A 25,566-nucleotide genomic window follows, 5' to 3' on the forward strand; every position below is an offset into this window, starting at 1 on the left:
GTAGTGGCAAAACCCTTACCTTCTTTCCTTCCTTTATTTAAGTAATGAAGCTTGTACACACAAAAACATCTTTCTGTTCAAATATATATTTTCATGGAAGTGTTATGTCCTCAGGAAACTATGGATCTGCTCCAGACTGAAGGTTACCTTGCACTTCAGAAAGCGAAAGAACAGTCTGATCAGTTTGGACAGCAGAGCAACCAGATGTCTGAAAATGCAAGAGAAGCAAGGATATTTGCAAGCGGGTATGCTTATTTACTGTAATGTAATTTGAAACTTAAATAGAAGTGTTAAATTTATACTGTTTGAAACACAGAATGTAGTGCAAAATAGTGGAAATACATGCAATCAGAAAAGTGATAAATATTAAATAATAATTGTGCTAGATATGTGTACAATAGATGTAATGAGGGAATGCATAACATATCATATATTCACCACTGTTTCAATATGATTTTCAAATTTAATACAGAGTTGATACCTCCATTTTTCAGTCATACTGATTATTATAAGAAAGCATGGATCTAACTACAGTTTGAATGTAATCTATTTAATTTCAAAAGACAATATTTATGTATTTTTTCTCAACCTGTAGATATATATGAAATTTTCCCATGTTTTTGCTGCTGTCGTCAGGACACAGGACAGGAACGATTGACACTTATGTTTGTTGTTTCTGTATGCTCTTTTAGACACAGTACTGTGAGAATTCTGTCTACAGTACAAGCCATGCCATAACTTTCATTGTCACAGTTCATGTTTTTGTTGCTCCTGGACTATTTTAAAGTTTTAAAGTAAACCACCCAATTTCAAGGAGTTTGAGATCACTGAGGCATTAAATACTTATAAAGAAGGAAGGGAGGACAATTTAAATTGTGAGCATAGATTAAATCCAAACAACTGAAATACATTGTAATTGTACTTTATTGGCACATAAATAATTTGTGTTATAAGAGATAGTCTATAATATAGGGCAAGTCAACAGTAATACTTCGGATTATGTGAGATGATATGATGACAAAAGGAACAGAAATTATTGTCGCAATGTGGAATGATATGCTAATGCGGTATGTAATAGCAGTATTTCGGGCCAGCCTATACACACACCAATTTTGACAATAATTGCTACAATACAGTGCCTCATTTTGTGGCTGAAGACATATGAGATTTTTGTATTTTGTGCCCGATGTACATTTCAGTACTGTGTAAAGGTATACCATGACTGCTTCCATAGCACTGAAGGTAGTCTACAGGATGGGATTTACAGAACAGAATGAATGTACAGTCTGTAGAAAGGTACGATTGTGGACTGAGTGTAAGCTTTTTAAAGTGTTCTGTTATTGCAAGGACTTTTTCCACAAATGTAAATTTACATAGAATGAGGACACAAGGAGAACAGCTACAACTTTAAAACAAATATAGTCATCAAGAAGTTGCCATAGGAGTAGTTTTGCTTTCAGCACTGTTCTCTGAATGCCTTAGAACGGACTCGTTTCTAGCTCAATTCTCAGTTGCATTTCCTGGGAGAATACACCATGTGTTTCTGAACAAAATGAGTCATTCATTTAGACTTATGCTTACACCTTAAAACATCTAGAAAGTTGTCCATTACTTACAATTTCCTTGGTGGAACAGAATGTAGGAACTTTCTGCAATTGGTGGTTTGTTACAGTTTATCTTCTTTTAATAAAATCTTAAAAATGGCTGAAAGAGCAAGTGGGACACAGAATTTATTAATGAATAATTAATAGTATTAGCTACAATAGCAAATAGCCTAAAGATTGTAAAATGTCAACATGAAAAGAGTGGCATTGAAAGATCATGTCATTAATTGCTGTGTTAGGGAGTCAAACTAGGAACTAGTCATGTAATTCAGACACAAGTCTTTATTAACAGGATGAATACATAGACAAACTAGTATAATTACATTAAAAAAGATGCTGTGACTTACCAAACGAGGAAGCGCTGGTAGATAGAAACAATAAAAACACACAAACAAATTTCAAGCTTTCGCAACCCACGCTTGCTTCGTCAAGAAAGAGGGAAGGAAAGGGAAAGACTAAATGATGTGGGTTTTAAGGGAGAGGGTAAGGAGTCATTCCAATCCCACATCCTTTCGTCTTTCCCTCTCCTTCCCTCTTTCCTGATGAAGCAACCGTGGGTTGCGAAAGCTTGAAATTTGTTTGTGTGTTTTTATTGTTTCTATCTACCAGCGCTTTCTCATTTGGTAAGTCACAGCATCTTTTTTAACATATTTTTCCCATGTGGAATGTTTCTTTCTATTATATTCAAACTAGTATAATTGATAGATAAAAAAATCTGCTCACCAGGTGGCAGCAGTAGCAAACACATACAAGAGTTGTTGAAATGTGCAAGATATTGGGTCCAGTGTCTCCTTCTTCTGGCAGAAGGGTTTTAGGCAAAGGAAGAAGGATGAAGAAAAAGGACTGACAAGATTCAGCAAATGGGGAGAATTATGGAACAATTGCACAGAATCCCAGGTCAGGGGAGACTTAGCACACGGGATGAGAGGGAAAGACTGATTGTTGGGGACTGAACCACATGAGATTTGAAAACCTGAGATCTCAAAGGTGGAAAGCAGGGTAATAAACAACACAGAAAATACTAATAGACCATCATGTAAGAGTTAATAATGTGAGTGGAAAGCTAAGAGTACATCATATGTGATACAAGTAGGGTGTGGGGAGAGGTACAGTTCATGAATAATAGATATAGAAAACTAAAAGGAAGTGAAGAAAGAAAGGCACTGAGAAGAGATACTGAGCCCAAAGAAATTAATGTAGATTAAGGCCAAGTGTGTGGTAAGAACCAAGGACATGTTGTAAAGCCAGTTCCCACCTCCAGAGTTCTGAGAAACTAGTGTAAGGGGGAAGAAGCCAGGTTGCATGTGTGGTGAAACAGGCATCGAGGTCACAACTATCATATTGTTCAACAGGATAGTGTGTGTTGCCAGCATACAGCCTCTGTCTATGCTCTTTCATCCTAACTTTGTGGTAGTCACACCAATGTAGAAGGCTGAAACAGCTGGTACATGACAGGTTGACGCTCCCTTTGATAAAGTATGTTTTTCCAGTTGCAGGTCTGGTATAGGAGGTAGTAGGAGGGTGCATAGGACATGTCTTAGAGTGAGAACTATCACAGGAGTAGGAGTCATAGGGTAGGGAAATAGGTACAGAGGGCACTTAGGGTCTGACCAGATATTGCAGTGATTGGGGGTAAGGGGGCTGTTCAAACTACAAGAACACACAGACAATGACAGACACAACACTTCATTACATCTAAAAATAACTAGTACAAGAAGACACTTGCCACAGAGTGACCACACTACTAATCTGATAATCCTAGTCAGAATGTCAACATGCGAATGAGGGTGAGGCTGGCTAGGCCTAACTCTATAAGCCATCAACCTGCCAGTAGAGTGCATGGAGGAAAGGCTTCGCACACACCCGTGAGTGGCGGCCTCTAACAGTTCTAGTGTCTGCCGCCTTGTGTGGTAAATCTTACAATTCCACACCTGAATCTATGAGGGTAGCTACACCCCACCTCCTTGGGGACGGAGTGTTGATCATTCGCTGGGGAATGTGTGGACAGCTGCAATGTGAAGACGGCATCCATATATATGGAGGCTCAGATGTGAGAGGGGAGAACAACTTCCGGTTGCCAGATACCTTACAATATGGACAAAAGTGGCAAGTGCGAGGAGAGCCCCAATGCCACCCTGTCAGAGCACGAGACTACAGGACCGGTGATGGGCAATCCAAGTTGGAATCCCTGGTGATGTTCAGCTCCAGTGTGGGGAGGCAACTCTGCCATAGGCGAAGTCTGCACAGGAGACATTGAACTGTAAGGGGCGTGTCCACTGGCTGGAGGGGCACCGGAGTTGCTACCAGAGGCTACAAAGTCATAGGCTTATCAGGGTGGAAGATGGGGCTGGAACACTGGGGAATAGGTGGCACCCGGTAATTGGGGCACTGGCAAAGGTGGTGGTGTATGCAGGATGGGGAAGGGGGAAGGGATTGCCCACCAGTACTTGGGGCTGATTTCGATGGCGCCAGAGACCTTGCAGATGTTCAGTCCAGAGGGTGTAGACACTGCCATGTTCTGATGCACGATGACTGCTGGTAACCAGTGGGGGCATCAACCATAACTACCTGGCCCTACTGCCATCCCTGATGGAAAACTTGGCAAAACTGAACACAATAGCAGGCAAGATCCCCAATGGAGGAGATGGAGTAGTGTCCTCAGCTAGTGCCCATGGAGAGGCTGGGCACAACTACAGGATTCAGTTGGAGTTGTCTGGTATGCAGTCAGAAAAAGAACAGTAATGTCTCCTTGGTGGTGGAGTCCTGCAGATAGTTTTTCATCTGGGTCTTAAAGGTGTAAACCATGTACTCAACTTCCCCATTAGATTGCGGGTGAAAGGGAGGGGAGTGAATGCCAGAATGCCCAAATAAGTTATGAAACATCTGTGACAGGAACTGAGGTTTGCTGTCAGCGATGAGAATAACTGGGAAACCTTCCACAGAAAATATTTTTGAGAGAGCCTGAATAGTGACTTCGGTAGAGGCCAAGGATCATAAGTGAAAAAACACACCAGAGACAATAAATCAAAACATGTCAGAAACGGCCCCACAAAAACCACTTAGATGCATTCCCAGGGCTAAGCTGCTGGAGGCCATGGGGGAACAAAGCCTTGGGAGCCACCTATTGACTACCACACTGGGGACACACAGCAACCAAATGCTTCAGTTCCTGGTCAATGCCAAGCCAGTACACATGTCTGTGAGCCAAGGTTTTAGTTTGGGAAACACCCCAGTAATCCTCGTGTAACAGCTCTAAGACCTCCTACCACTAGCTCCTGGGAATAACCACCCTGGTAGCTGTGAAATCTGTGGAGAAGAGATGATGGTGCAAGAAAAAGTAGTTATGAAGTGGGTCAGATACATGGCCTGGAGAGTGAAAAGACCAACCCTGGTGGACGAGGTGGACTACTTGCTTGAGGGCAGAGTCAGATGCTGTTGCCTTGGTGACTGGGACACTAGTGATTGGAAACCCATGAGTTGCTTGGTGGAAGGAGATATCCAAATGGAAACACATGAGATCCAAATGGAAACACATAAGGATCCACGCCATTTGGCAGCCATAATAAGGCATCTGCGTTGGCATGGCACGCAGTGGGGCAAAAATTAATGTCACAGTTGTATTTGGAGAGGAACAATGCCCACTGCTGCAACCCTTACTGGGGACCTTGCAGATAGACTAAGTAAAGAAACTAATGACTTGTGGCTCATAATTAGTTGGAATTTGGTGCACTACAAGATAATGTGAAATTTTGTGACCACATACACAATCATCTGAGCCTCTTTCTTGACCTGAGAGTAGTGGACCTGTGCTGGGCTGAGCGTTTCAGACACAAACGTCAGTGGCTGCTCCAAACTATCTGCATCTGAATGGGCAAAGACTGCTCTCCACAGTACTGTGAGGTGTCTGTAACCTATACCAACCACAAGATAGTGTGGCTCATATACTCAAGAGATGGTTTGAAAAATTTGTTCTTCTGCAGATTGCAACACAGACCCATGGCCTGAGAAGGACCCAGAGAATGTTGCAGATGGTCACTTGTTGTATGTCTAGTAAGGACAATGTCACTCAGCTAGTTGAAACATTGTGGAATTGTGGACATGACCTGTTCCAGGTAGCATTGAAAAATTGCAGGGGTACTTGCCACCACAAACATCAACAGTTGCTATTGATACAAGTCAAAAGGCATATTAAGAACCATGGTACATCTGGAATCATCATCCAGGGGTAACTACTGATATGCATATGAAAGATCAAATTTTTTTTAGAAGAATTGACCCCCTGCTAAGTGTGAACAATTAGTTCAGACGTGGCAATGGGTATATGATGACCACAGACTGTAAATTCATGGTGACCTTAAAATCTCTGCAATGTCACAATTTAGCAGAGGATTTCTTCATGATGACAAGGGGTGTGACCCATTGTCTAGAGGAAATGGGAACCACAACTCCAAGAAATGTGAGCCAGTCCAGCTCCACCTTGGCTTAAGAACGTAGGGCTATAGGAATTTGCCTAGCATGAAAAAATGGCGGATGGGCCAACTGCTTCAAGGTTATGCAAGATTGAAAGTCTCTGGCACACCATAGGCCTTCTGTAAAGATATCCTGAAATTCTAAGGACAGAGATTCCAATGATTGATAGGGGACTTCAGCAGATATCAACTGTATTGATCCGTGACTGAAAAGCCAAAGGCATCAAAACCAAAAAGGTTTGCTGAACTAGCAACACGGATGATAATAAAGACAATTGGTAGCTTCAGCCTTGAATTGGGCATGCAGAGGGATTTGCTGTTTACCATATCCCTGGAGGCACCTGTTTACTGGCAACAGTGGCAGTGAGCAAAGGTCTGAATATGTTTGGACATTAAACAGGGAAACCTCTGCACCAGTGTCTACCTGCAAATGCAGCTGTCTCAAGAGGACCAAACCTTTGATAAAAAGCTTGTTGGAATCCAGATCAGGAACCAGTCCTGGTGATAACACTTCCTGGATATCCATATCCATATTCTCTGATGCTGCATTCTGTGCTGTTGAGTTGCATACTACCGCAATGTGCCCTTTTATTTTGATACTTATGACAGACGACCCAATGCTGGGGACACTCTGTCCTGTCATGTTTGAGCAACAAGATGCACATGACAGCAACAGGGAGCAACAGATGGAACGCTGTTTATGCACTGTGCGGAAGCCAGGATTGACCAGCTTGCACTACTGCTACATGACCCTCCCTATATGCAGCAGACGTATCTGGGTCACCATGTATGGCCTCAATGCCACACCAGCCTTCCAGCTGCTGATCAGTTGTGTGTGAGACCTCATACGATTGGGAAATTCACAAAAATTCTTCAAGGGAGAGTTCTCTTATTGGATGGAGCATTACGGGACCTTACCCAGGGCAGAGTGGATGATAATATTGCAAACCATGATATCTGCATATGATTCTTTTGACTCAATCATGACAAAGTGTCACTTGCAGCTAAGGACATGGAGGGTTGTGGCTCAGGCATGATAAGACTGATGGGGTTGCTTATTGAATTTGTAGAATTCAGACATAGCTGCCATGATGTGCATGCAGTGGTGATAATAGGAAGACAACAATGAACATAAATTGTCAAATGACAATGAGGAAAGTTCTTGCAACTGGGCCAAGTGCTGCAACGGCTGATACAAGAGGGAGAAATCCATGTCAAAAATAGCACATGATATACCTTCATATCTGTAACATGGAAAGTGTGGAAATTAGGCAGTGTTTCATACACTTCCCAATCTCCAGCCATCTCATCAAATGGCAGGAATGGAGGAGGAAACAGAGCCAGGTACTTAGAGGGCAACACTGGTAAAGCCAGTTGCATAACCTTGATGAGATCCTTCTGTTGCTGCACCAGAATAACTTGTACAAGAAGACATTTACCATGTAGTGGCCACACTACTAGTTCGATAATCCTAGTCAGAATGACAACATGCAACTGAGGGTGAGGCTGGCCAGATCCAACTCTTTAACCTGTCAGCAAGTTGGTAGAGTGCAACACGTACTATCCTGTTGCACAGCATGCTCTACAATATGGCAGTTGTGACCTCAAATTCTTTTTCTCCACACATGCCATCTGGATTCTTCCCCCTGTCATTAGTTTCTCAGAACTCCTCCGCAGGGTGCAACTAGCATTACAACACATCCTTCATTCTCACCATCTACCTGGTCTTAATTTTCATTAATTTCTTCAGACTCAGCATTTCTTCTCAGCGAATATTCCTTTCTTCACTCCCTTTCAATTTCCTAATTCTTTTATTTTCTGACCTGTCTATCTCTCCTCGCCCCCTACCTCTACCACGTATAGTGTTGTTAGTTTTCCACTCACACAATGTTTTGTCAGTACTCTATGTCTTGCTTATTACCCTGTCTTCCACCTTCAGCCTCTGATGCACAGTTCTAGTGTCTGTCAACTTCAGTAGTGCACCTTACAACTGCGCACCCCGATCTCATGTATGGAATGTATGCGGGGTGGAGTGGGGGTGCAGGCAATGAAAAGCTATTCTAGGTGTGGTGGGCAAAATGTCAGACAGAATTGACTCCATTCCAGGGCATAATTTTAGGAAGTCATAGCCTTGTCGAAGCAGCTCATTAATATATTGGGTGTAGCCGTATGTTGTGTTTTGGAGGAATCAGTAGTACCAATATCATTATCCTTCCAGCAGACATGTGATCTATCACTGTGTTACTTGACTGATGACATATGTAAGCAAGGGTCTACACCTCTACATACAGCATCTGCCATCAAGATCCCATATCTGTAATACAAAGTTACCTACAGATCTTCCTTAAAACCTCATGTCCTTCCCAAGGACTAACACCTCAATCCATAGAAATTCTTGCCCCCCTCTCCCCGCCCCCTTCCAAACCATGCACCCCTACCTTTTACCTTCTTCCTAAGATCCACACAAACCCAAGCATCCTTGCTGCCCTATAGCTTCTGGCTTCAATACACCGACTAAACCTATATCTGCCTTAGTTGATCAACACCTGCAATCTACAGTACAAGAACTCCCCTCCTATATTAAAGACACCAACCATTTCCTAGATCGTCTGAAATCTGTACCACTCCCACTCACACCACGCCCTTTGTTTCTCACCATTGATGCCACCTTCCTCTATACAAACATCTCCCATATACGTGGTCTATCTGCTACTGAACATTGCTTCAACCAGTGCCCACCTGATTCCAAACCTATGATGTCCTTCCTACTCACCTTAAGCAACTTTACACTTATGAACAACTACTGCGCATTTCAGGGGCAGACATACAAACAGATCAGGGGCACAGCTAGGGGAATGAGAATGGGTTCTTCCTGTGTCAACCCTTTTCATGGGTTGCTTGGAGGAGTCTTTCCTGGAATCCATAAGCCTTCAATCTAGGTTTGGTTTAGATATATTGATGACATCTTTGCCATATGAACTCATTGTGAGACTGTGAGGCTGACCTGCTAAAATTTTTTGGAATCTCTAAACACATTTTTCCAATTAAATTTCATGTGGTCCTGTTCTGAATACCATGTCACTTTCCTTGATGTTGATCTCCTCCTCACTGAGGGTCAGCTGCACACTTCTGTTTAAAATGAACCTACTTAACAAACAACAGTACTTATATTTTGACAGTTGCCATCCTTTCCATGTCAAACATTCCCTCCCATCAGATTCCCTCCCTTCAGATGCAATACCAGCTGTTTCGACAAGGTTATGACTTTCTAAAAACATGCTATGAAATGAGATCCAGTCCCTCTCACATTTTGCCCACCACAACTAGAATAGCTTTCTGTTGCCCACTCTCCTCCCCCTTCCTTCCCCAATCTTCACAGTGTGCAGGTCAGACCCTATGCTCCTTCTGCACCCATTTACCACATGCATCGTCCTATCACCCCCTATACCAGCTCAGTAACTGTCAAAACATACATTATCAAAGAGAGAGAGAGACACTTGTCATGTACCATCTGTTATGTAAAGACTACAAAGCCTTCTACAATGGTATGACTACAACCAATTTATCAGTTAGGATAAATAGACATAGACAGAGGGTATATACTGGCAACACACAGTATCCTGTTGCCAACATGCTCTACAATATGGCAGTTGTGACCTCAAAGCCTGTTTTGTGAACAGATGCCATCTGGATTCTTCCTCCTGACATTAGTTTCTCAGAACTCTGCAGGGTGGAACTGGTGTTACAACATGTAGTTTTCCACTCACATTATTAACTGTTGTACAATGTTTTGTCAGTAATCTCTGTCTTGCTTCTTACCCTGTCTTCCACCTTCAAGATATCAGGGTTCTGGGCAACTTCTCTATAATTTTTCCCATTTCCTAAACCTTGCCAGTACTTTTCCTTAATCCCTCTGCCTTCTGCTTTAACCCTTGTGCCAGGAAAGCTTGAAATTTCTTTAACTTTTTTATATGTTTGCTCGTGCCACTGCTTGGTGAGTAGATTTTGTTATCTGCCCACTTATATGTTCAAAAATTGCTTATTTTCATTAGAATGAACTGTAGTTACACCAAATGGAAAGCATTATTCAGTGGCAGGTTGTTGGAGAGATACACTTCATCCCAGAAAAATAGCAACTCGCAAACACTCATGCAGTTTAGAATGAATTGCCTAGTGAAAGCATTTAGTTAGTGGTACACATCAGACATGTTCAGAGACAGGAAAACACAACAGTGAATAGTGTGTTTAGTTCTTGTAGAACTGTAGTAGAAGTGACAGATACTAACCAATGAAAATTTAGATGAGGAATAGATTCTCAATGGGAAAAATGTTGCCATGATTTACCTGTGTCCACATATGGATCACAATGACTGGAACAATTACAGCACAGACAAATGTTTTATGGATTTTTTCTGTGGTAAATGTAAGAATGTGGGATACTATTATCACAGTAATAAATATATCAGTGTTTTTCAGCTCAGAGACTTGTAGTTCTAATTGGAATAGAAAGAATAATGTTATTGAAAAGGATCATTAATGTGATCCTAATAAAGCCATCCTGATTTAAGTTACTTTTAATCACCCAAAGAGAATCTTATTGTATCTTCTTATACCTACTCATGACAGTTCCATTGTTGCTGGTATGCTGTCTCTGCAAACACTGTTAACACAGCATGTTTCAGTATTTATAAGAGAGAAAAGTAAGATACAAAGATTTTGAGCTGTAACTGTTGTTAATGTGGAAATCAGATCTGTGTAGAATTATGACACTGAATGCCAGTTAATGCAGATTAATGCAAAAGATATTGTAGTTTGTTGTTGTGGTCTTCAGTGTCAGTAAACTGGTTTGTTGTTTATTTTGCAGCATTGGATGTACATATATTGATCAGATCCAAGTGCATATTTCAGTTTTACAAAATAATAATTACAAACACTATGCAAGGGGGTACCGAAAAGAAACAGAACAATTTTTTTTTTTTGGCGGGGGGGGGGGATGCAGAGCTTTTGTAGTAGCACATTTTGCAGCTAGGAGCACACAGAATGAACATTCTGATTCAGTAAGCCAGTCGAGTGCCATTACTGAAGAAGGTTGGGACTAGTTTTGGGTGATTTTATAGTGACAACTGTTTTGTGTGATTGTCATTTTTGCAATGGCTGCTACTCATGAACAGCATGCGGCAATGAAATTCTGTTTCTTTTTTTTTTTTTTTTTTTTTTACCAGAAACTCTTGAAATTTTAAAAATAGAATGCAAGGGGGAAAACCCAAGTGTATGAGTGGTTGCCCCATTTCAAAAATGGTGAAATGTCAGTTGGTGACAAACCTCGTTCTGGTCATCCTTTCTTGGCCTGAACTCATGAAAAATTTGAAAACATTAATTCAATCATCATGAAGATCAGTGACAGAAATTGTGGAGCTGTTGGGGCTGACTTGGAGGTCAGTGTGGTGAATTGTGACAGAAGATTTGGGAATGAAGAAGGTGGCTGCCAAATTTGTGCCACGACTGCTGACCACTGAACAAAAACAAGGTCATGTGTAAGCATGATGTGCTTTGAAAGAAGAGTCCCGAAATGATCCAAATTTTTTTTCAAAGATTATCACACGTGACGAAACTTGGTGCTACACTTATGCTCTTGAATCAAAACAACCATCAATTTCAAGTTGCCTCACCCCAAGAGGGCTCGTCAGGTGAAATCAAACATTCAAACAATGCTGATTTGCTTTTCAATAAGAGAGGAGCCATGCATTCTAGGTTTGTTCTGCAGGGTCAGACAGTTAACGAGGCTTTCTACTTGGAATTTTTGGAAAGATTGCACAACAATTTGCAGCAGAAACGACCTGATTTGTGCAGACAGGTGACTGGTTTTTCCATTGTGACAATGGCCCTGCTCATACAGCTCTGTTTGTATGACAGCTCTTGACCAAAAATAGTACAACCCCCGTTCTCCAATCTCCCTTACTCACCTGACCTTGCCCCGTCATATTTTTTTTTTTTTTTTTTTTTCCCGCCTAGAATGAAAAGAAAGTGTTTTACTAATGTTGCTGGGATGAAGTAAAAAACGACAGAGGCAATGTCAAGTATCACAAAAGAGAATTTAAACAATGTTTTGAAAAATGGAATAAAAGATTAAACAAGTGTATTAATGCAAGTGGAGAGTACTTTGAAGGGAATTGAAGGTTTATGCTTAAAATGTGAATAAATAAGTTAAAAAAGTCAAGTTTATTTTGGCTACCCCTTGTGTAATTGCCGTATGTATATCATTTTTAAATACAATAGCACCATACATAAATATACATTTTGTATCTAGTGTGCAGTCTAACTATACACCTTTTATTTTTATTGCCCCATATGCAAGAACATATCTTGAATTTACTACCTGGCTGTCTGTGCACGTCGGCCGGAGTGGCTGTGCGGTACTAAGCGCTGTAGTCTGGAACCGCGAGACCACTACGGTCACAGGTTCGAATCCTGCCTAGGGCATGGATGTGTATGATGTCCTTAGATTAGTTCGGTTTAAGTAGTTCTAAGTTCTAGGGGACTGATGACCTCAGAAGTTGAGTCCCATAGTGCTCAGAGCCATTTGAACCATTTGTCTGTGCACATTTGAATTCAGTTACACTGTGTGCCTATTTCTAGTGTTTTTGCCTATAGCCTTATTCAGTCACTGAAGATAAAGGACTTTCTACATGCAATAGTTTTATTGTTTGCATAATTTTCCTTTTCAAGCTGTTGTTTGAAATATGAAATGATATATGTCAGCTGAATACGCAATACACAATAAACAAAAATGGAAAGCCCTGGTGGAATGTAAAGAATTTAAGGAGTTAAGTGGGAAACTTTGTTAGCTTTTGCATAAATCCTTTTTCGAGCTAGAGTACATGCGCGCGCGCGCACACACACACACACACACACACACACACACACACACACACACACACACATGGTACATACTTACACACCTGCATGACTAAATTTTAGTCAGCTGGTATATATTTGTGTTGTGTGTGTAATAAATGTTCCAACGCCATTCATAACGTGGAAATTACTTTGTGTTTCAAGCAAAAGGAAAGATAACTGCAGCAGACTTTATTAGCTTACAAGAATTCAGCCCCAGTTTATTTCTGTCAAAAGAAACCTACATTGCTCTTTATGGTTTATGATTTATTCATAGGCTAAGAACTGTTTTAACCACTGTATTAAGAAACTTTAAAATTTTTGTTTTGTAGTTATAACCACAATTATTTATTTGTTTATTGTTATAGCCATGAACAAGAAGCCAATGCTATCAAACAGATAGCTGAGAAAGCTGTCAACACCTCAACACAGGCATACGAACTGGCAAAGCAAGCTGTTGATCAACAACAGAATCTGAGGTAGAGCATATGAATATAACACAAATAAATGCTTTTCATCTCATGTATGTAGGAAACAGTGCTTCTGAAAGTACAGCATATAAAATTCATTCCTGAATATGTGAAACACTCATTTAATTAGTTCTGGTGAGGTCAGTTTTTATGTGCAAGTATACATATTTTTCTTTTTATAAATCTTTCATGAAGATCGATGTTTCAGACCTTAGAAGATGTCAAGTTTTGTGTAACAAGGATTAGCTAGTACATTAGCTTCACTTTCATATATGCTGGACAGAACATGATGTGTAAAATTGCTGCATGCCCAGCTTGATAGCCTCTTCATTGACTGCTGCTACTACAATAATGCAGACAAGCGTATGTTGCAGCTCACACAACAACTACTTGCACGTATATTATTACAACAATCTCTTATTTTAAAAGCTGTCAATCTTTATGGCTAATTTCCTATTTTACTTTTTAAATGGTGTTTTCTTTCAGTAGAATCCACTGTGTGTGTGTTTGTATTCATGTGTAAGCTGCAACAGAAATGTATAAGTTTATGCTTGCTGAGATTTGTCATGTAATTTACAATTGTGAGATATTTTTGCTAAATTGATGCATTTTGATCTATACTATTCAACTAACACTTGGCAAACTCAAAGAACAGAAAGTCCTGGATGGGATAACAACAATATTATGTAAAGGATAGATTGCTACTCGCCACACAGAGGAGTAGCTGAGTCACAGACAGGTACAATGAAAAGACTACTGTTACATTTAAGCTTTTGGCCAAAAAGGCGTTCTTCAGAAATAAAAAGCTCATCCACAAACAAATCTCCTGTGCTGTCTGCTCCTCTGACACCAGTAAACCTGTTAACCACCCACCGCCAGCACCTCTGATCACCCCGTACCACAGTGGCCTCCACCGGGGCTTCAGCTATCTCCTATTGTGCCCTGAGATGAGGGATATCCTACCCACATCTCTCAAAGTCATGTTCCAGTGGCCACCCAACCTTCAGGATATCCTCATCCATCCCTGTTCAAATCCTATTCCCAGTCCTGCATCCCATGGGTCATTTCCTTGTGGTGTAAGATCTGTCCCATTTACCCGCCCCACTTCCCTCTACCACAGTCAAGTCACAGGCATTTCCTTTCCAATAAAAGGCAGGCCCACATGTGAAGTAGCCATATTATATATTGGTATGCTGCAATTACTGTAAAGCATTCTACGAGGGAACAATACGTAACTAACTGTCTCCTCATATGGATGGATGCTGCCAAACTCTGGCAGACCTCAAGCTTGACAATCCAGTTGCCAAACATACTGCACACCATAACACAAATGACTTCAACAGCTGCTTCAGTACTTGAGCCATTTGGATTCATGCTTCCAGCACAAGTTCCTCTGAATGACTCAAACAGGAACTGTTTCTCCAATATATCCTATGCTCTTCTCCAATATATCCTATGCTCCAACAATCACCCTGACCTAAACATCTGCTAATCTTTCCCAGTTGCCTTACCTTGCCTCCCTTTCTTTTTTTTTTATTATTTTTTTATTTTTCCCACACCACTCTTTATCCATCAAGACATGGACTGTTTTGTCCCACCACTCTTCTTCCCACCACCCCCTGTGTGAGCATTCTCTCTCTCTCTCTCCTTTCCCTTTCTCCCTCTTCATTTTCACCTTTCCTTTTCCCTCTCCTTCGCCCCCCCCCCCCCCCCCTCTCCCTCATCCTACATTTCTGTTAGCTGTACCCTCTACACATTTTTGTCTTGTTGTGCAGCCACTGAGTCCTCTGTCCACAGACCTGCCTCTTTCCTACTACCCCCTACTTGTGTCCTTCCCTCCCCCTTCCCCACCTCCATCAGCTCAGGCAGCTACTTTCAGTAATAGAGTATCAGTAGTTAGTTTCACTGTGGTGGCCACTGGTGTGTGTTTAGGTGTCTTATGTGGTTGTGTGTGTGAATTTGTGTACTTTTGTCAGAAAAAGGACTATTGGTCGAAAGCTAATGTGAATGCTGTTTTGTGTTATATGTTTCTGTGCTCCAAGCATTGTTCTGCTATAAGTGAGTGGTTGTCTTTCTCTTACTTTATGTATTGCTCCAACCAGGAATTTTTATTTTTGTTCCATTTCAATTTTTTATGCATGTCAGCATGTTTTATTCTAGTTCCTATTCATTAATATTAGTTTCCATGACCAGCTTTCCTGTGCAGTGCCCTTCATCCAGCCAATGTCGGGTATGGGGTGGTATGGTACTTCTCCTATTTCATGGAGAACCAACCATACTTGTTGATAGGCTGTTTATGATGGGGTTGCTGCTTCAAAAGACATTTTAAAGCTGCTGGCTAGTGTAATTGCATGGTAAAATGTTACATATTGTTACAAAATGTTTGCACATCAAGTATGTGGGGCAGGACATGGCAGATAGCCCAGTATTTACCTAGGTGGTGTGGAGAACCACATAAAAACCACTTTGAGGCTGGCTGACATACCTGCCCCCCATCATTAATCCATCAGGCAAAATCGGTCCAGGGCTGCACACCTCCCCATTTCCTGAAAGTGGGTGCTCTAAGGCACTCAGCTGTCAATTTCCAAGACATCTAAAACATTAACGGTTTCTGGAAATTGCACTTTTTGTTTAATGTTCTTTTGTTTAGGTAAAATGTCTAAATGTTTTAAGTGAAATATATTCCTTTCACTTAGCTGAAATACTAGTTCTGTTGAGGGTTAATAGTTGGACTCTTACCATGATACTTGTATTAAAAGCAACCAGTACCAATTACATTCCGACCTGAGCGCTGTCGGAGATGGTGGTGCTGTGTGTGAGGTGTGATTGCTTGTGCGAATGAATGTGTGTGGTGTGTGTTTCCATCTCTGATTAGGGCTGAGACCAAAAGCTAATCTGTAGTTGCCTTTTGATTTTGCCTGTCTGCCAATTAATGTGTGGTCTGTATGGTTAATTTTTAATTTGACATCTTAATTTTAACTCTGTGGATTTGCAGTTTGGCAGAGGGCACACATGCAGTTTCACCATTACACATGTACCTGAAGCAATATTCAAAGAGGGCACTCATGCTGTGGAAACCTATGTGCTCGTGCTTCCACACTAATTTTTTGTATAAATTTAGGGATGTGCACCAGCAATCTCCAGTGTAAAATATTCAGCTGAAGATCACTGAGTGGTTGTCACTAAAATATTGTGGCAAGATGTCAACATCATCCAGCAGGAGTCATGAAAGTCATGTAATCTTCCATTCGAGCCAGTATTCTATCTGTAATGAGTGCAACATTGATCACATGTTAAACTCTGACAGTCATTCTTTTTGCAGTGGTTAATGTTCTGTTCCACTAATGAAACAAATAGCCCATGATTTTGGTTGCAGGTACTTCTTCTGCTGCTTTTCAAGTTCTTATTCTAAAGTTGATGAACTTTAATATTTCTATTTCCTCAGCACTTACTCATTCAGTGAAGTACAACTAGCAGTCACTTTAAGGAGTTTGCATCCCCAACTTGATCCTGTACATATTCCTTCAGTTTTGGAATTGTCAGGCCCTTATCTGCTTTGATGGTGCACATCCTGCATGCAATTGACGTATCATCACATATTTGCCACTTACCACTGCTAGCAATACAGCCTTTTCAAAAGTAAATTTCTCATCATATGAACAGAACATTCAAGCTTAAATTTCACTATAATGCTTTCAGACTCACCTTTTGGCATAATCCACTTTACTACAAATTTGTTGTTACATTCTCAGCTACCAAAATCAGTACCAAAATGTGAATATATCAACATATCTCCTGTGAGCTTTATATTCTTATCATCAATATACTGGAAGCTGTTAGGGTTCCTGTCACTAATTTTCACACCATTGTGATTGTCTATCAAACTAGCCCTCTTTATGATAATTTGAATGTTCATATTGAAGAGAAGTACTGATAGAATACGATCTTGTAGACTATTTTTCAGATACTAAACCAGTAAATAACTCCATACAGTGATGAGACTGTCACCTTCTTCATTCAACTGAAATGACCTCATTAATAAGATATGAAGGTACTTTTATTATCCAGGATACTATCCTGCTTTCCAGGTTCAACAGAACCAAAGATATTTGTATTATCAGCCAAACATACATATAGGTCTAGTCCATAATATGTGTGTTTCTCTGTTACCGAAAAGATTAGTTGTTTGTTATCTCATTCTTCATCCACTTTAAAATCCTCTGCGTACTTCTCCCATTTATCCATCAATGTCAGACTTGTATCTAATCTGTAGTAAAATTTAGTATTTTATGATAATTATTGAGAAGTAACACAAAATAGTCTAAATGTCTATTACATCATGTTTCTTTTGCAGTGATGAAATCAGAAAACTTAAAAACGACATAGATTCTGCTGCAAATCAGCTGGAACTCACAAAAGCACTGACAAATGATGCAAAGCAACGGGCAGAAAAATCACATACGGATGCTCTTAACATTTATAGTGAAATATCTGCACTTCATATTCCACAAACTGATATTGCTAAGTTGAAATCTGATGCAGAAGCTATATCAGCAAGGGTAAGTACAACAGATTACTTGTGTATAAGATGATATATTGCAATCAGAAGGTAGATTCCTACTGACCAACTGGCAAAATGAGGAACATACACTGAGGTGACAAAGGTCATCGGATAGTGAAATGCACATATATAAATAGCAGCAGTATTTCATATGCAAGATATAAAAGGGCAGTGCATTGGCAGAGCTGTCATTTGTTCTCAAGTGACTCATGTGAAAAGGTTCCCAATGTGATTACAGCCGCACAATGGGAATTAAGAGACTTTGAATGTGGAATGGTAGTTGGAGCTAGACACGTGGGACATTACATTTTGAAAATCGTTAGGAAATTCAGTATTACGAGATCCACAGTGCCAGAAGCATGCCAAGAATAGCAAATTTCAGGCATTGTCTCTCACCATGGACAACACAATGTCTGGTGTCCTTCACTTAATGACCGAGGGAAGCAGTGTTTCCATAGAGTTGTCAGTGCTAACAGACAAGCAACACTGTGTGAAGTAACTACAAAAATCAATGTGGAATGTATGACAAACATATCAATTAGCACAGTGTGGCTAAATTTGGCATTAATTGGCTGTGGCAGCAGACAACCAACGCGAGTGCCTTTTCTAACCGCATGACTTTGCCCACAGCACCTTTCCCAGGCTCATGGCCATATCAGTTGGACTCTCAATGACTGGAAAACCATGTTCTGGTCAGATAAGATTTCAGTTGTTAAGAGCTGATAGTAAAGTTCGAATGTGGCACAGCCCCACGAAAACATGGACCTAAGTTACCAACAAGTCACTGCGCAAGCTGGTGGTGGCTCTGTAATGGTGTAGGTTGGTCCAACTGAACCAATCATTGACTGGAAATGGTTATGTTCAGGTACTTGGAGACCATTTGCAGCCATTCATGGACTGCATGTTCTCAGACAATGCTGGGACTTTTATGGCTGACAATGTGCCATGTCACCTGGCCACAATTGTTCATAGTTGGTTGAAGAACATTCTGGACAGTTTGAGCAAATAATTTTACCACCATTTTACCACCCAGATTGCCTGATATGAACCTCATCAAACATTTATGGGGCATAATTGAAAAGTCAGTTTGTGCACAAAATCTTGCACCGGAAACACTTTTACAATTATAGACAGCTATAGAGGCAGCATGGCTCAATATTTCTGTGGGATACTCTCAACTACTTGTTGAGTCCATGACACATTGAGGTACTGCACTACACCAGTAGCACACAGCCACACATGAGGCAAAAGTAGGTCCGACACAATATTAGGACTTATCCAATAACTTTTGCCACCTCAGTGTATATGTACACAATGCATTGAATGCCAGTCATACTGCAAATGAGTTTTCATACTTATCCTTTCAAACTGACTTAGTTTCCAAGCTGGAATACAGTATATAGCATGCATAGTAATAATACTAGCAACAACTTTAAAGTTTTCTAATCTTCTTGCTTCCTTTATGTTGAGAATTTAGAGAACTAAAACATATTTAGGCACATGTGAATCCCACCAGTATTTGCTGTTAAGTCTACCTGACATGCATAGCCGCAAGCTACATAACCATTCCTACTTCCAACTCATGCTGTATGTGTCATATTGTTGTGGAAAACCCAGTGACAAGAATTGTTCAATTCTGTGTGTCTTCCTATGCCACTCCTGCTCTGAACTTTTTGTTCCATAGGTATTATCTTTGTGAAATACAGAGGTGCGTGAGCTCTCCCATACATTTGACCACCACCTCCTATTACAGCACTATCACCAGCATTTCCTGCCTCATCAGAGTCAGATCCATCTGTGACAAAGCACCCACATCACATATCAACTTTGCTATAATCCCTGCTCAGTGTTCTGTGTAGTTATAATGACAGACTAAGTACCCTGGATGAATGGCCAGACTGAGGGCTCACCATAAGGTGGCTGACTTCATCAGTTGTTTCACAACCTGTGCTATATGGAATAGTTCTTCCCAAAACTTCCTTCACCCCTTCCCCCTTCCTCCGTCCCACAAACCAGCTTTCCGGAATTAAGTAGATGCCTCATTCTTTCGTTACCACAACCGCTCCTACAGCTAAATCTGATAGTTCATGTCCTTCATCTTTTGCTGCATACTCTCCTGTTCCCTCTTCATTTCCCCTTACAAGCCCCACACTCCCCCTGTTTGTTTTGTTCTGCAGCCTAGCTCACCTTTATCTTCCCCCTTCCTCAATTCTCAGCCAAGGTCATAATTTGGCCCAGTTTGACTGTACATCAGTAACTGTGCTGTTATGGTAAAATCTGTTTTCGGAACCCAAGAAATGTATGCACTGTTGTCATTTGCATTGCACTGAATATGTAACTTACTGTTTATGGTATGTTTTATAATTATTTATTATCTATCAGAATGCTTATATTGCCTGGTTTAAATTGAAACCTTTACTGGGCTTAGAAAGCTTTGTGCTGAAAATTCAAATCTGCTTTTCTCCCCTTCAGGCAAAGCAGATCAGAGAGGATGCAGAGGCATTGCTGGAATCAGAAACTGAAACACTTGATGACCTTGAAGAGCAGTTAATAAGAGCAGAAGATTTATTAGCTCAAGCCATAGAGCAACAGCAGCAAGCTGATGACCTTCTAGCAGATGTTCATGCAGCTTCAGAAGAAGCTGAAGAGGCACTCAAGTTAGCTAACAAAACTCTAGCTGATGCACAGGAAACATACAATACTTTGCAAGGTATTAAAGATATTAAATTAATCAACTAATTGTTTAAAAAATACAAGGTATTCCAATTAAATACTTCCAAATTATTTTAAGTCAAATCCCAGATGTTTCCCAATATTCCAGGGCCCGTGTTTTTTCACATTTGTTTGTTTCATACTAGATAACCTTTGAACAGTTCAATGAGTACCTGATTTTTAGTTTTCTAGAGAATGTTGTAATCCTATACTGAACATCAAAACTTTCAGTAGTTCTTCAGTTGAATCATGAACTTGATCATATTTCACAAAATCCTTACAAATGAATGTGCATTAATCTAACACTATCTTGTGGAGTTGACACATACTGGACCAAATAAGTGGTAAGAACAAAATTTCAACATGTTATGAATGTAGATGAAATGAATGGAAGGAGTAGGCCTATAGCTCACGTAGGACAGTTTTTAATCCCAATGTCGCACACTGTTGTTTCTTCTGGAGCCAGTCATAGCATTGATGCCACAAATCTTTGAATGTATGTCAAAATGTAATTCAGGGAGTCTTCCATTGCAGCAGTGATGGTTGCTTCCTCTATCCCATATTGAATTACCGTGGTGGTTTGCAGAGAAAAAATGAGTATCTGTCAGTATATGCAACATAAATTAGGAACATAATGCAAATGGATAGATAAAAATCCTACTCACCAAGCAGCAATTTAACTTTTACAAGCTTTCAGGGCCAGTGGCTATCCATTTCCATTATTGTCAATAATTGATTATTTTCATTGATATTAACTAGGAACAGATATTCTGGTTATGCAGATCTGTGGGATTTATGGCACTGACTTTGATCTTGGCCGTTCTTTGATCATTAGTTCCTGAGACAGTTACTGATTTTGTGCCAGTATGTGTCACAGTTTTTCAACATTGTTAATCACTATGCCTGTAGAGACAGAATGCAGATTACGTCATCAAAATTTGTAAGAAAATGTGCACATTTATGTGTTTCATAACTGTACTGTGACCCAAGTCTTCACACTCAGTAAGCTTGACTGGCACATTTATGATTTCCATAGCTATTAATTCAAATAGTTACTTAACAGTCAAAAACCAATTGCTGCATCTGCATTCTTAACAATAAAATTCAAGCAGATATTTGTGCTTTCAGATGTACAGTGTTAAAACCATGAAAGACATTTTTGACAGAACTGCAAAATTATTGTTTTCATCAGTATTTCTGATTTATGTCATATAAATGAGTAAGTGTGAATGTGATGGAAACTCTTTTTGACACCATTTGTATAAATGTGTGTAATCTATTAAGAATCAAGGAAACTCCAGTGGCATTCCAGTAGAAGACTAAGACTTGTTTTGGTGACAGTAAATGAAGTAATGACCTATAATATTGAATAAGGGTTATGGAAAAACATTAACCTTACTTTTTTGGATTGTTTATGTTCAAGGCATTAAGTTTGCCACAAACACTGTTTTTTTTATATGATAAAAGTAATGCTGGAGGTTCTGAATACATCTATAGAGGCCAAAAAATGCAAGTACTGGTGAACCAAAATAAATGCAAAAATTCTGCAGCTTTTTGTTCCCCTTTGTTATATAAAGGGCATTCAAATGAAACCCGGTCACTAGTGTAAAGGAACGGTAACGATTTTATTAACTCAAGAATGTAGTTATACACAGTACACATACTCAAAAAATAGTCACCAAAATTGTTGCCTCATTTATCCCATTGCAGCACTAGCTGGTCGATTCCATCCTTGTATCTAGTAGGCTGCTGTCGGATCCAGGTCTGGACTCAGTCACACACTTCATTGTCCATTTGCGAATCGATATCCGCGAATAGCTTGTTTTGAGGTCCAAACACATGAGTCACACGGTGAAAGGTTGAGAATGTATGGTGGATGTTCCTGAGTTTCCCACCAAAACTGCTGCAGTGTCATCTTCATTGCATTAGCCATGTGTGGGCAAGTATTATCATGCAGGTTTTTCGACTTGATGGCTTCTCTAAGGTTCTGTAAAGTGGCTTGATAACACTGGGCACTGATGGTGGTTCCCCATTCCACAAACTTGACAAGCAGTGGGCCCTTGTGGTCAAAAAGGAAGGACATCATGACTTCACCGGAACTGGTGTGCACGGCCTTTGATTTCATTGGAGGTGGTGAAGTCGCATATTTCGACTGCTTGCTGTGACACTTGCTTTATGGTTCAAAATGGTGACATCCTGTTTCTTCACCTGTGACAATATGCAACAGAAAGCCGTATTCCTCCTAATAATGTTGCAGATGACTCAAAGACAGCACCATTCGAGTATTGCGCTGTTCGGCTGTCAGTTGGTGCGGAACCCACTGCACACATTTTTTTCGAAAGTTCAAGTGTTGATGCATTATGGTGTGAGCAGTACCCATGCTAATATCCAGTAACCAATGAATCCTGTCCAAGGTGATTCTGTGGTTGTCCAAGACTAAAGCATCCACTTCCACAACTATTTTCAGTGTGATGACACGATGAGCCTGTCCAGGATTACCATCATCTTCCAGTGACTCTCGCCCCTTAAGGAATCATTTGTACCATTCCACAACACTTGAACAACTCAGACTGTACTCGCTGTACACAGCCTTCATCCATCGATGCATTTCACGGCCTTCAACTCCCTCCGCCACCAAAATTCGAATCACTCCTCGTTGTTCCTGCTTATTTGCCTGCATGTTCAGTAGTGGACAATAACTTGTGTAACCATCTCCTCTTCGGCGTGAAACCTCACTGGTGCTATGCAACATCAAACGGTGCTCATATGTCAGTGTCTCTACCAATTGATGGCACCACCATACCCACAATTATGTGGTGCCACTTTACGTGTAAGGCAAAGGTAGACACACTGACCAGGTTTCATTTGAGTGAACCTCATAGTTAAAAACATTCGAGAATCTTAAGAATGGTAATACCAAAAAGATGAAGTAGGAATGGTTTTTTAGATAGACAAAGTGAAGATGCAGTCATTATTCAAGCATAATATAACTACTAAATTGACATAAACTTTAACCATGGAAATATTCCTGAAAGATTTAAAGCGTAATTTTGCACTTACAGCATTTGACAAACAGGTGCAAGACAGCAAGGATCTTGCTACTGAAGCATTGGGAAAGGTTCCTGAGATAGAGCGGCTGATAACTGAAGCTGAAAACAAGACCGATAGAGCTCGGCAGGCATTGGCAGGAGCTGTTCAGAATGCCCAGTATGCTAGAGATACAGCTCAGGAGGCTCAAAATAAATTTGCAGAGCAAGCATCACAGGTAAAATTCCTCAGTTTCACATATTTAGGTGATGATAGATAGAGGATTCATATTCATTTTAATTATGTTCCATGCTGTACTACACTACGCACATGAAATTAAACTTCTACTTTTTATATAGGAAGCTGACTCCATTAGAAAACGAGCTAATGATACAAAATCAGAGGCTGTAAGGCTACGTGATGAAGCAGATGCACTGTCTGGAAGAGTTGCTGTAACTGGCAACAATGTCAAATTATTTGAAGACACTGCAAGCAAAGTCCGAAACTTAACTGATGAGGTAAAAATAATTCCACAACTGTAATACTGTAGCTAGATCTAAATGTGCATTATAGCTGATAAATTGTAAACTGTTTTGTACTTAGTACCAGTTACCACGAAAAATGTATAAATGTTGCTGTATTACATATCTTTACTTTAAATGCTGTGAATTTCATCGTATTGAAACAGTATAAATGATTTTACAGTAACTAACTTTGTTCTGCTGTCTAGGCCAAAACGAAAGTTGGGCAAGCAAAAAGCAGTGCTGCGGAAGCTACAGATCAGATTCAGGCAGCATTAGCTGATGTTCAAGCAATCATAGAAGAACTTTCAAGGTTGCCTGATATAGGTAAATCAAATATCTAATAATATAATACTTACGATCTATAAAGTAGGTTGATTATTTTCTTGTGTAACATAGGTATTGAATTATAGTGTCTGCTTGTTTTTGTGTGTCTGTGTGTGTGTGTGTGTGTGTGTGTGTGTGTGTGTGTGTGTGTGTGTGTGCGAAATTTTGATTTTTTTCTGTTGATTAGTACCACACAGTTCTACATTCCCTGAAAAGGAGAGCTTCCACTTTTAGATTGAACAGGTTTTATAAACAATTGAAAATTTTGCCATACATTAAACATGTTTATTAACCACATTATCACATAACAGGCTCAAAAAATCAAAACCTATCCTTCTTTAACATAATTTTAGTTTTGAAAGATGAGTAAGACACTCATTTTTTCGAGCATTTTAAATGGTTCCAAAATGTTTATGAAAGGTCCAAAGACTTAAAAGTTTCAATTTACAAAAATTCTTTGCACTCTGTTTTGTACTGAAATTAGCCAGTCAATGAACTAAAAATGTGTTCCACTGCTTCAGTATCTTCCTTTGATATAGAGTGACAATCTTCAAAACATTGTGAACAGGAAGTGAGCACTGATGGCATTGTTGCTGTCCTTCAGCTGGAAACCTATATCCAGCAGCTGGTCCATGTGGTAGCATAAAGTTCACTACAATAGCTGGTGTTTATAACCTCTGCAATCCACCAGTTGCAGTCACACACAAACGCCACAAACATCCCCCTTCTCAGGTTGTGAATCTGAATATTATCCTGCTGTTTCTGAGGTGTTGGCTGAACAAACGAAATTTCTTCTTTCTTACTCTTAAAAGTGTATGCAATATGAGTTCGCCCATCACTTTGAGTCCAAAAATGTGTCTTCTGAATTCCTTTCACAGGAGTAGTTTGTTGGGAAAGTTCTTCTTTTTTTCTACTCATTAAATTCTTCGATTTCTTCTTTGGACAAAAGAATGAGGACTGTGGATGTGTAAAATCTCAAAA

At 40.1% G+C, this 25,566-nt stretch overlaps 1 protein-coding gene across 2 annotated transcripts in view; it reads left to right on the forward strand.

The window, feature by feature from the left end:
• The window catches only part of LOC126188839 (laminin subunit gamma-1), a 1,176,568-nt gene that overhangs the window by 1,142,944 nt on the left and 8,058 nt on the right, over positions 1-25,566 (forward strand). For both annotated transcript variants that reach the window (XM_049930455.1, XM_049930456.1), the window contains 7 exons: positions 115-245; positions 13,336-13,446; positions 17,792-17,996; positions 20,471-20,708; positions 23,773-23,975; positions 24,097-24,255; positions 24,468-24,585. In XM_049930455.1, the coding sequence (XP_049786412.1) occupies positions 115-245; positions 13,336-13,446; positions 17,792-17,996; positions 20,471-20,708; positions 23,773-23,975; positions 24,097-24,255; positions 24,468-24,585 (1,165 nt within the window). The remainder of the gene's footprint in view (positions 1-114; positions 246-13,335; positions 13,447-17,791; positions 17,997-20,470; positions 20,709-23,772; positions 23,976-24,096; positions 24,256-24,467; positions 24,586-25,566) is intronic.

The sequence above is a fragment of the Schistocerca cancellata genome, chromosome 5, assembly GCF_023864275.1.
Source record: "Schistocerca cancellata isolate TAMUIC-IGC-003103 chromosome 5, iqSchCanc2.1, whole genome shotgun sequence".
Lineage (NCBI taxonomy): Eukaryota > Metazoa > Arthropoda > Insecta > Orthoptera > Acrididae > Schistocerca > Schistocerca cancellata.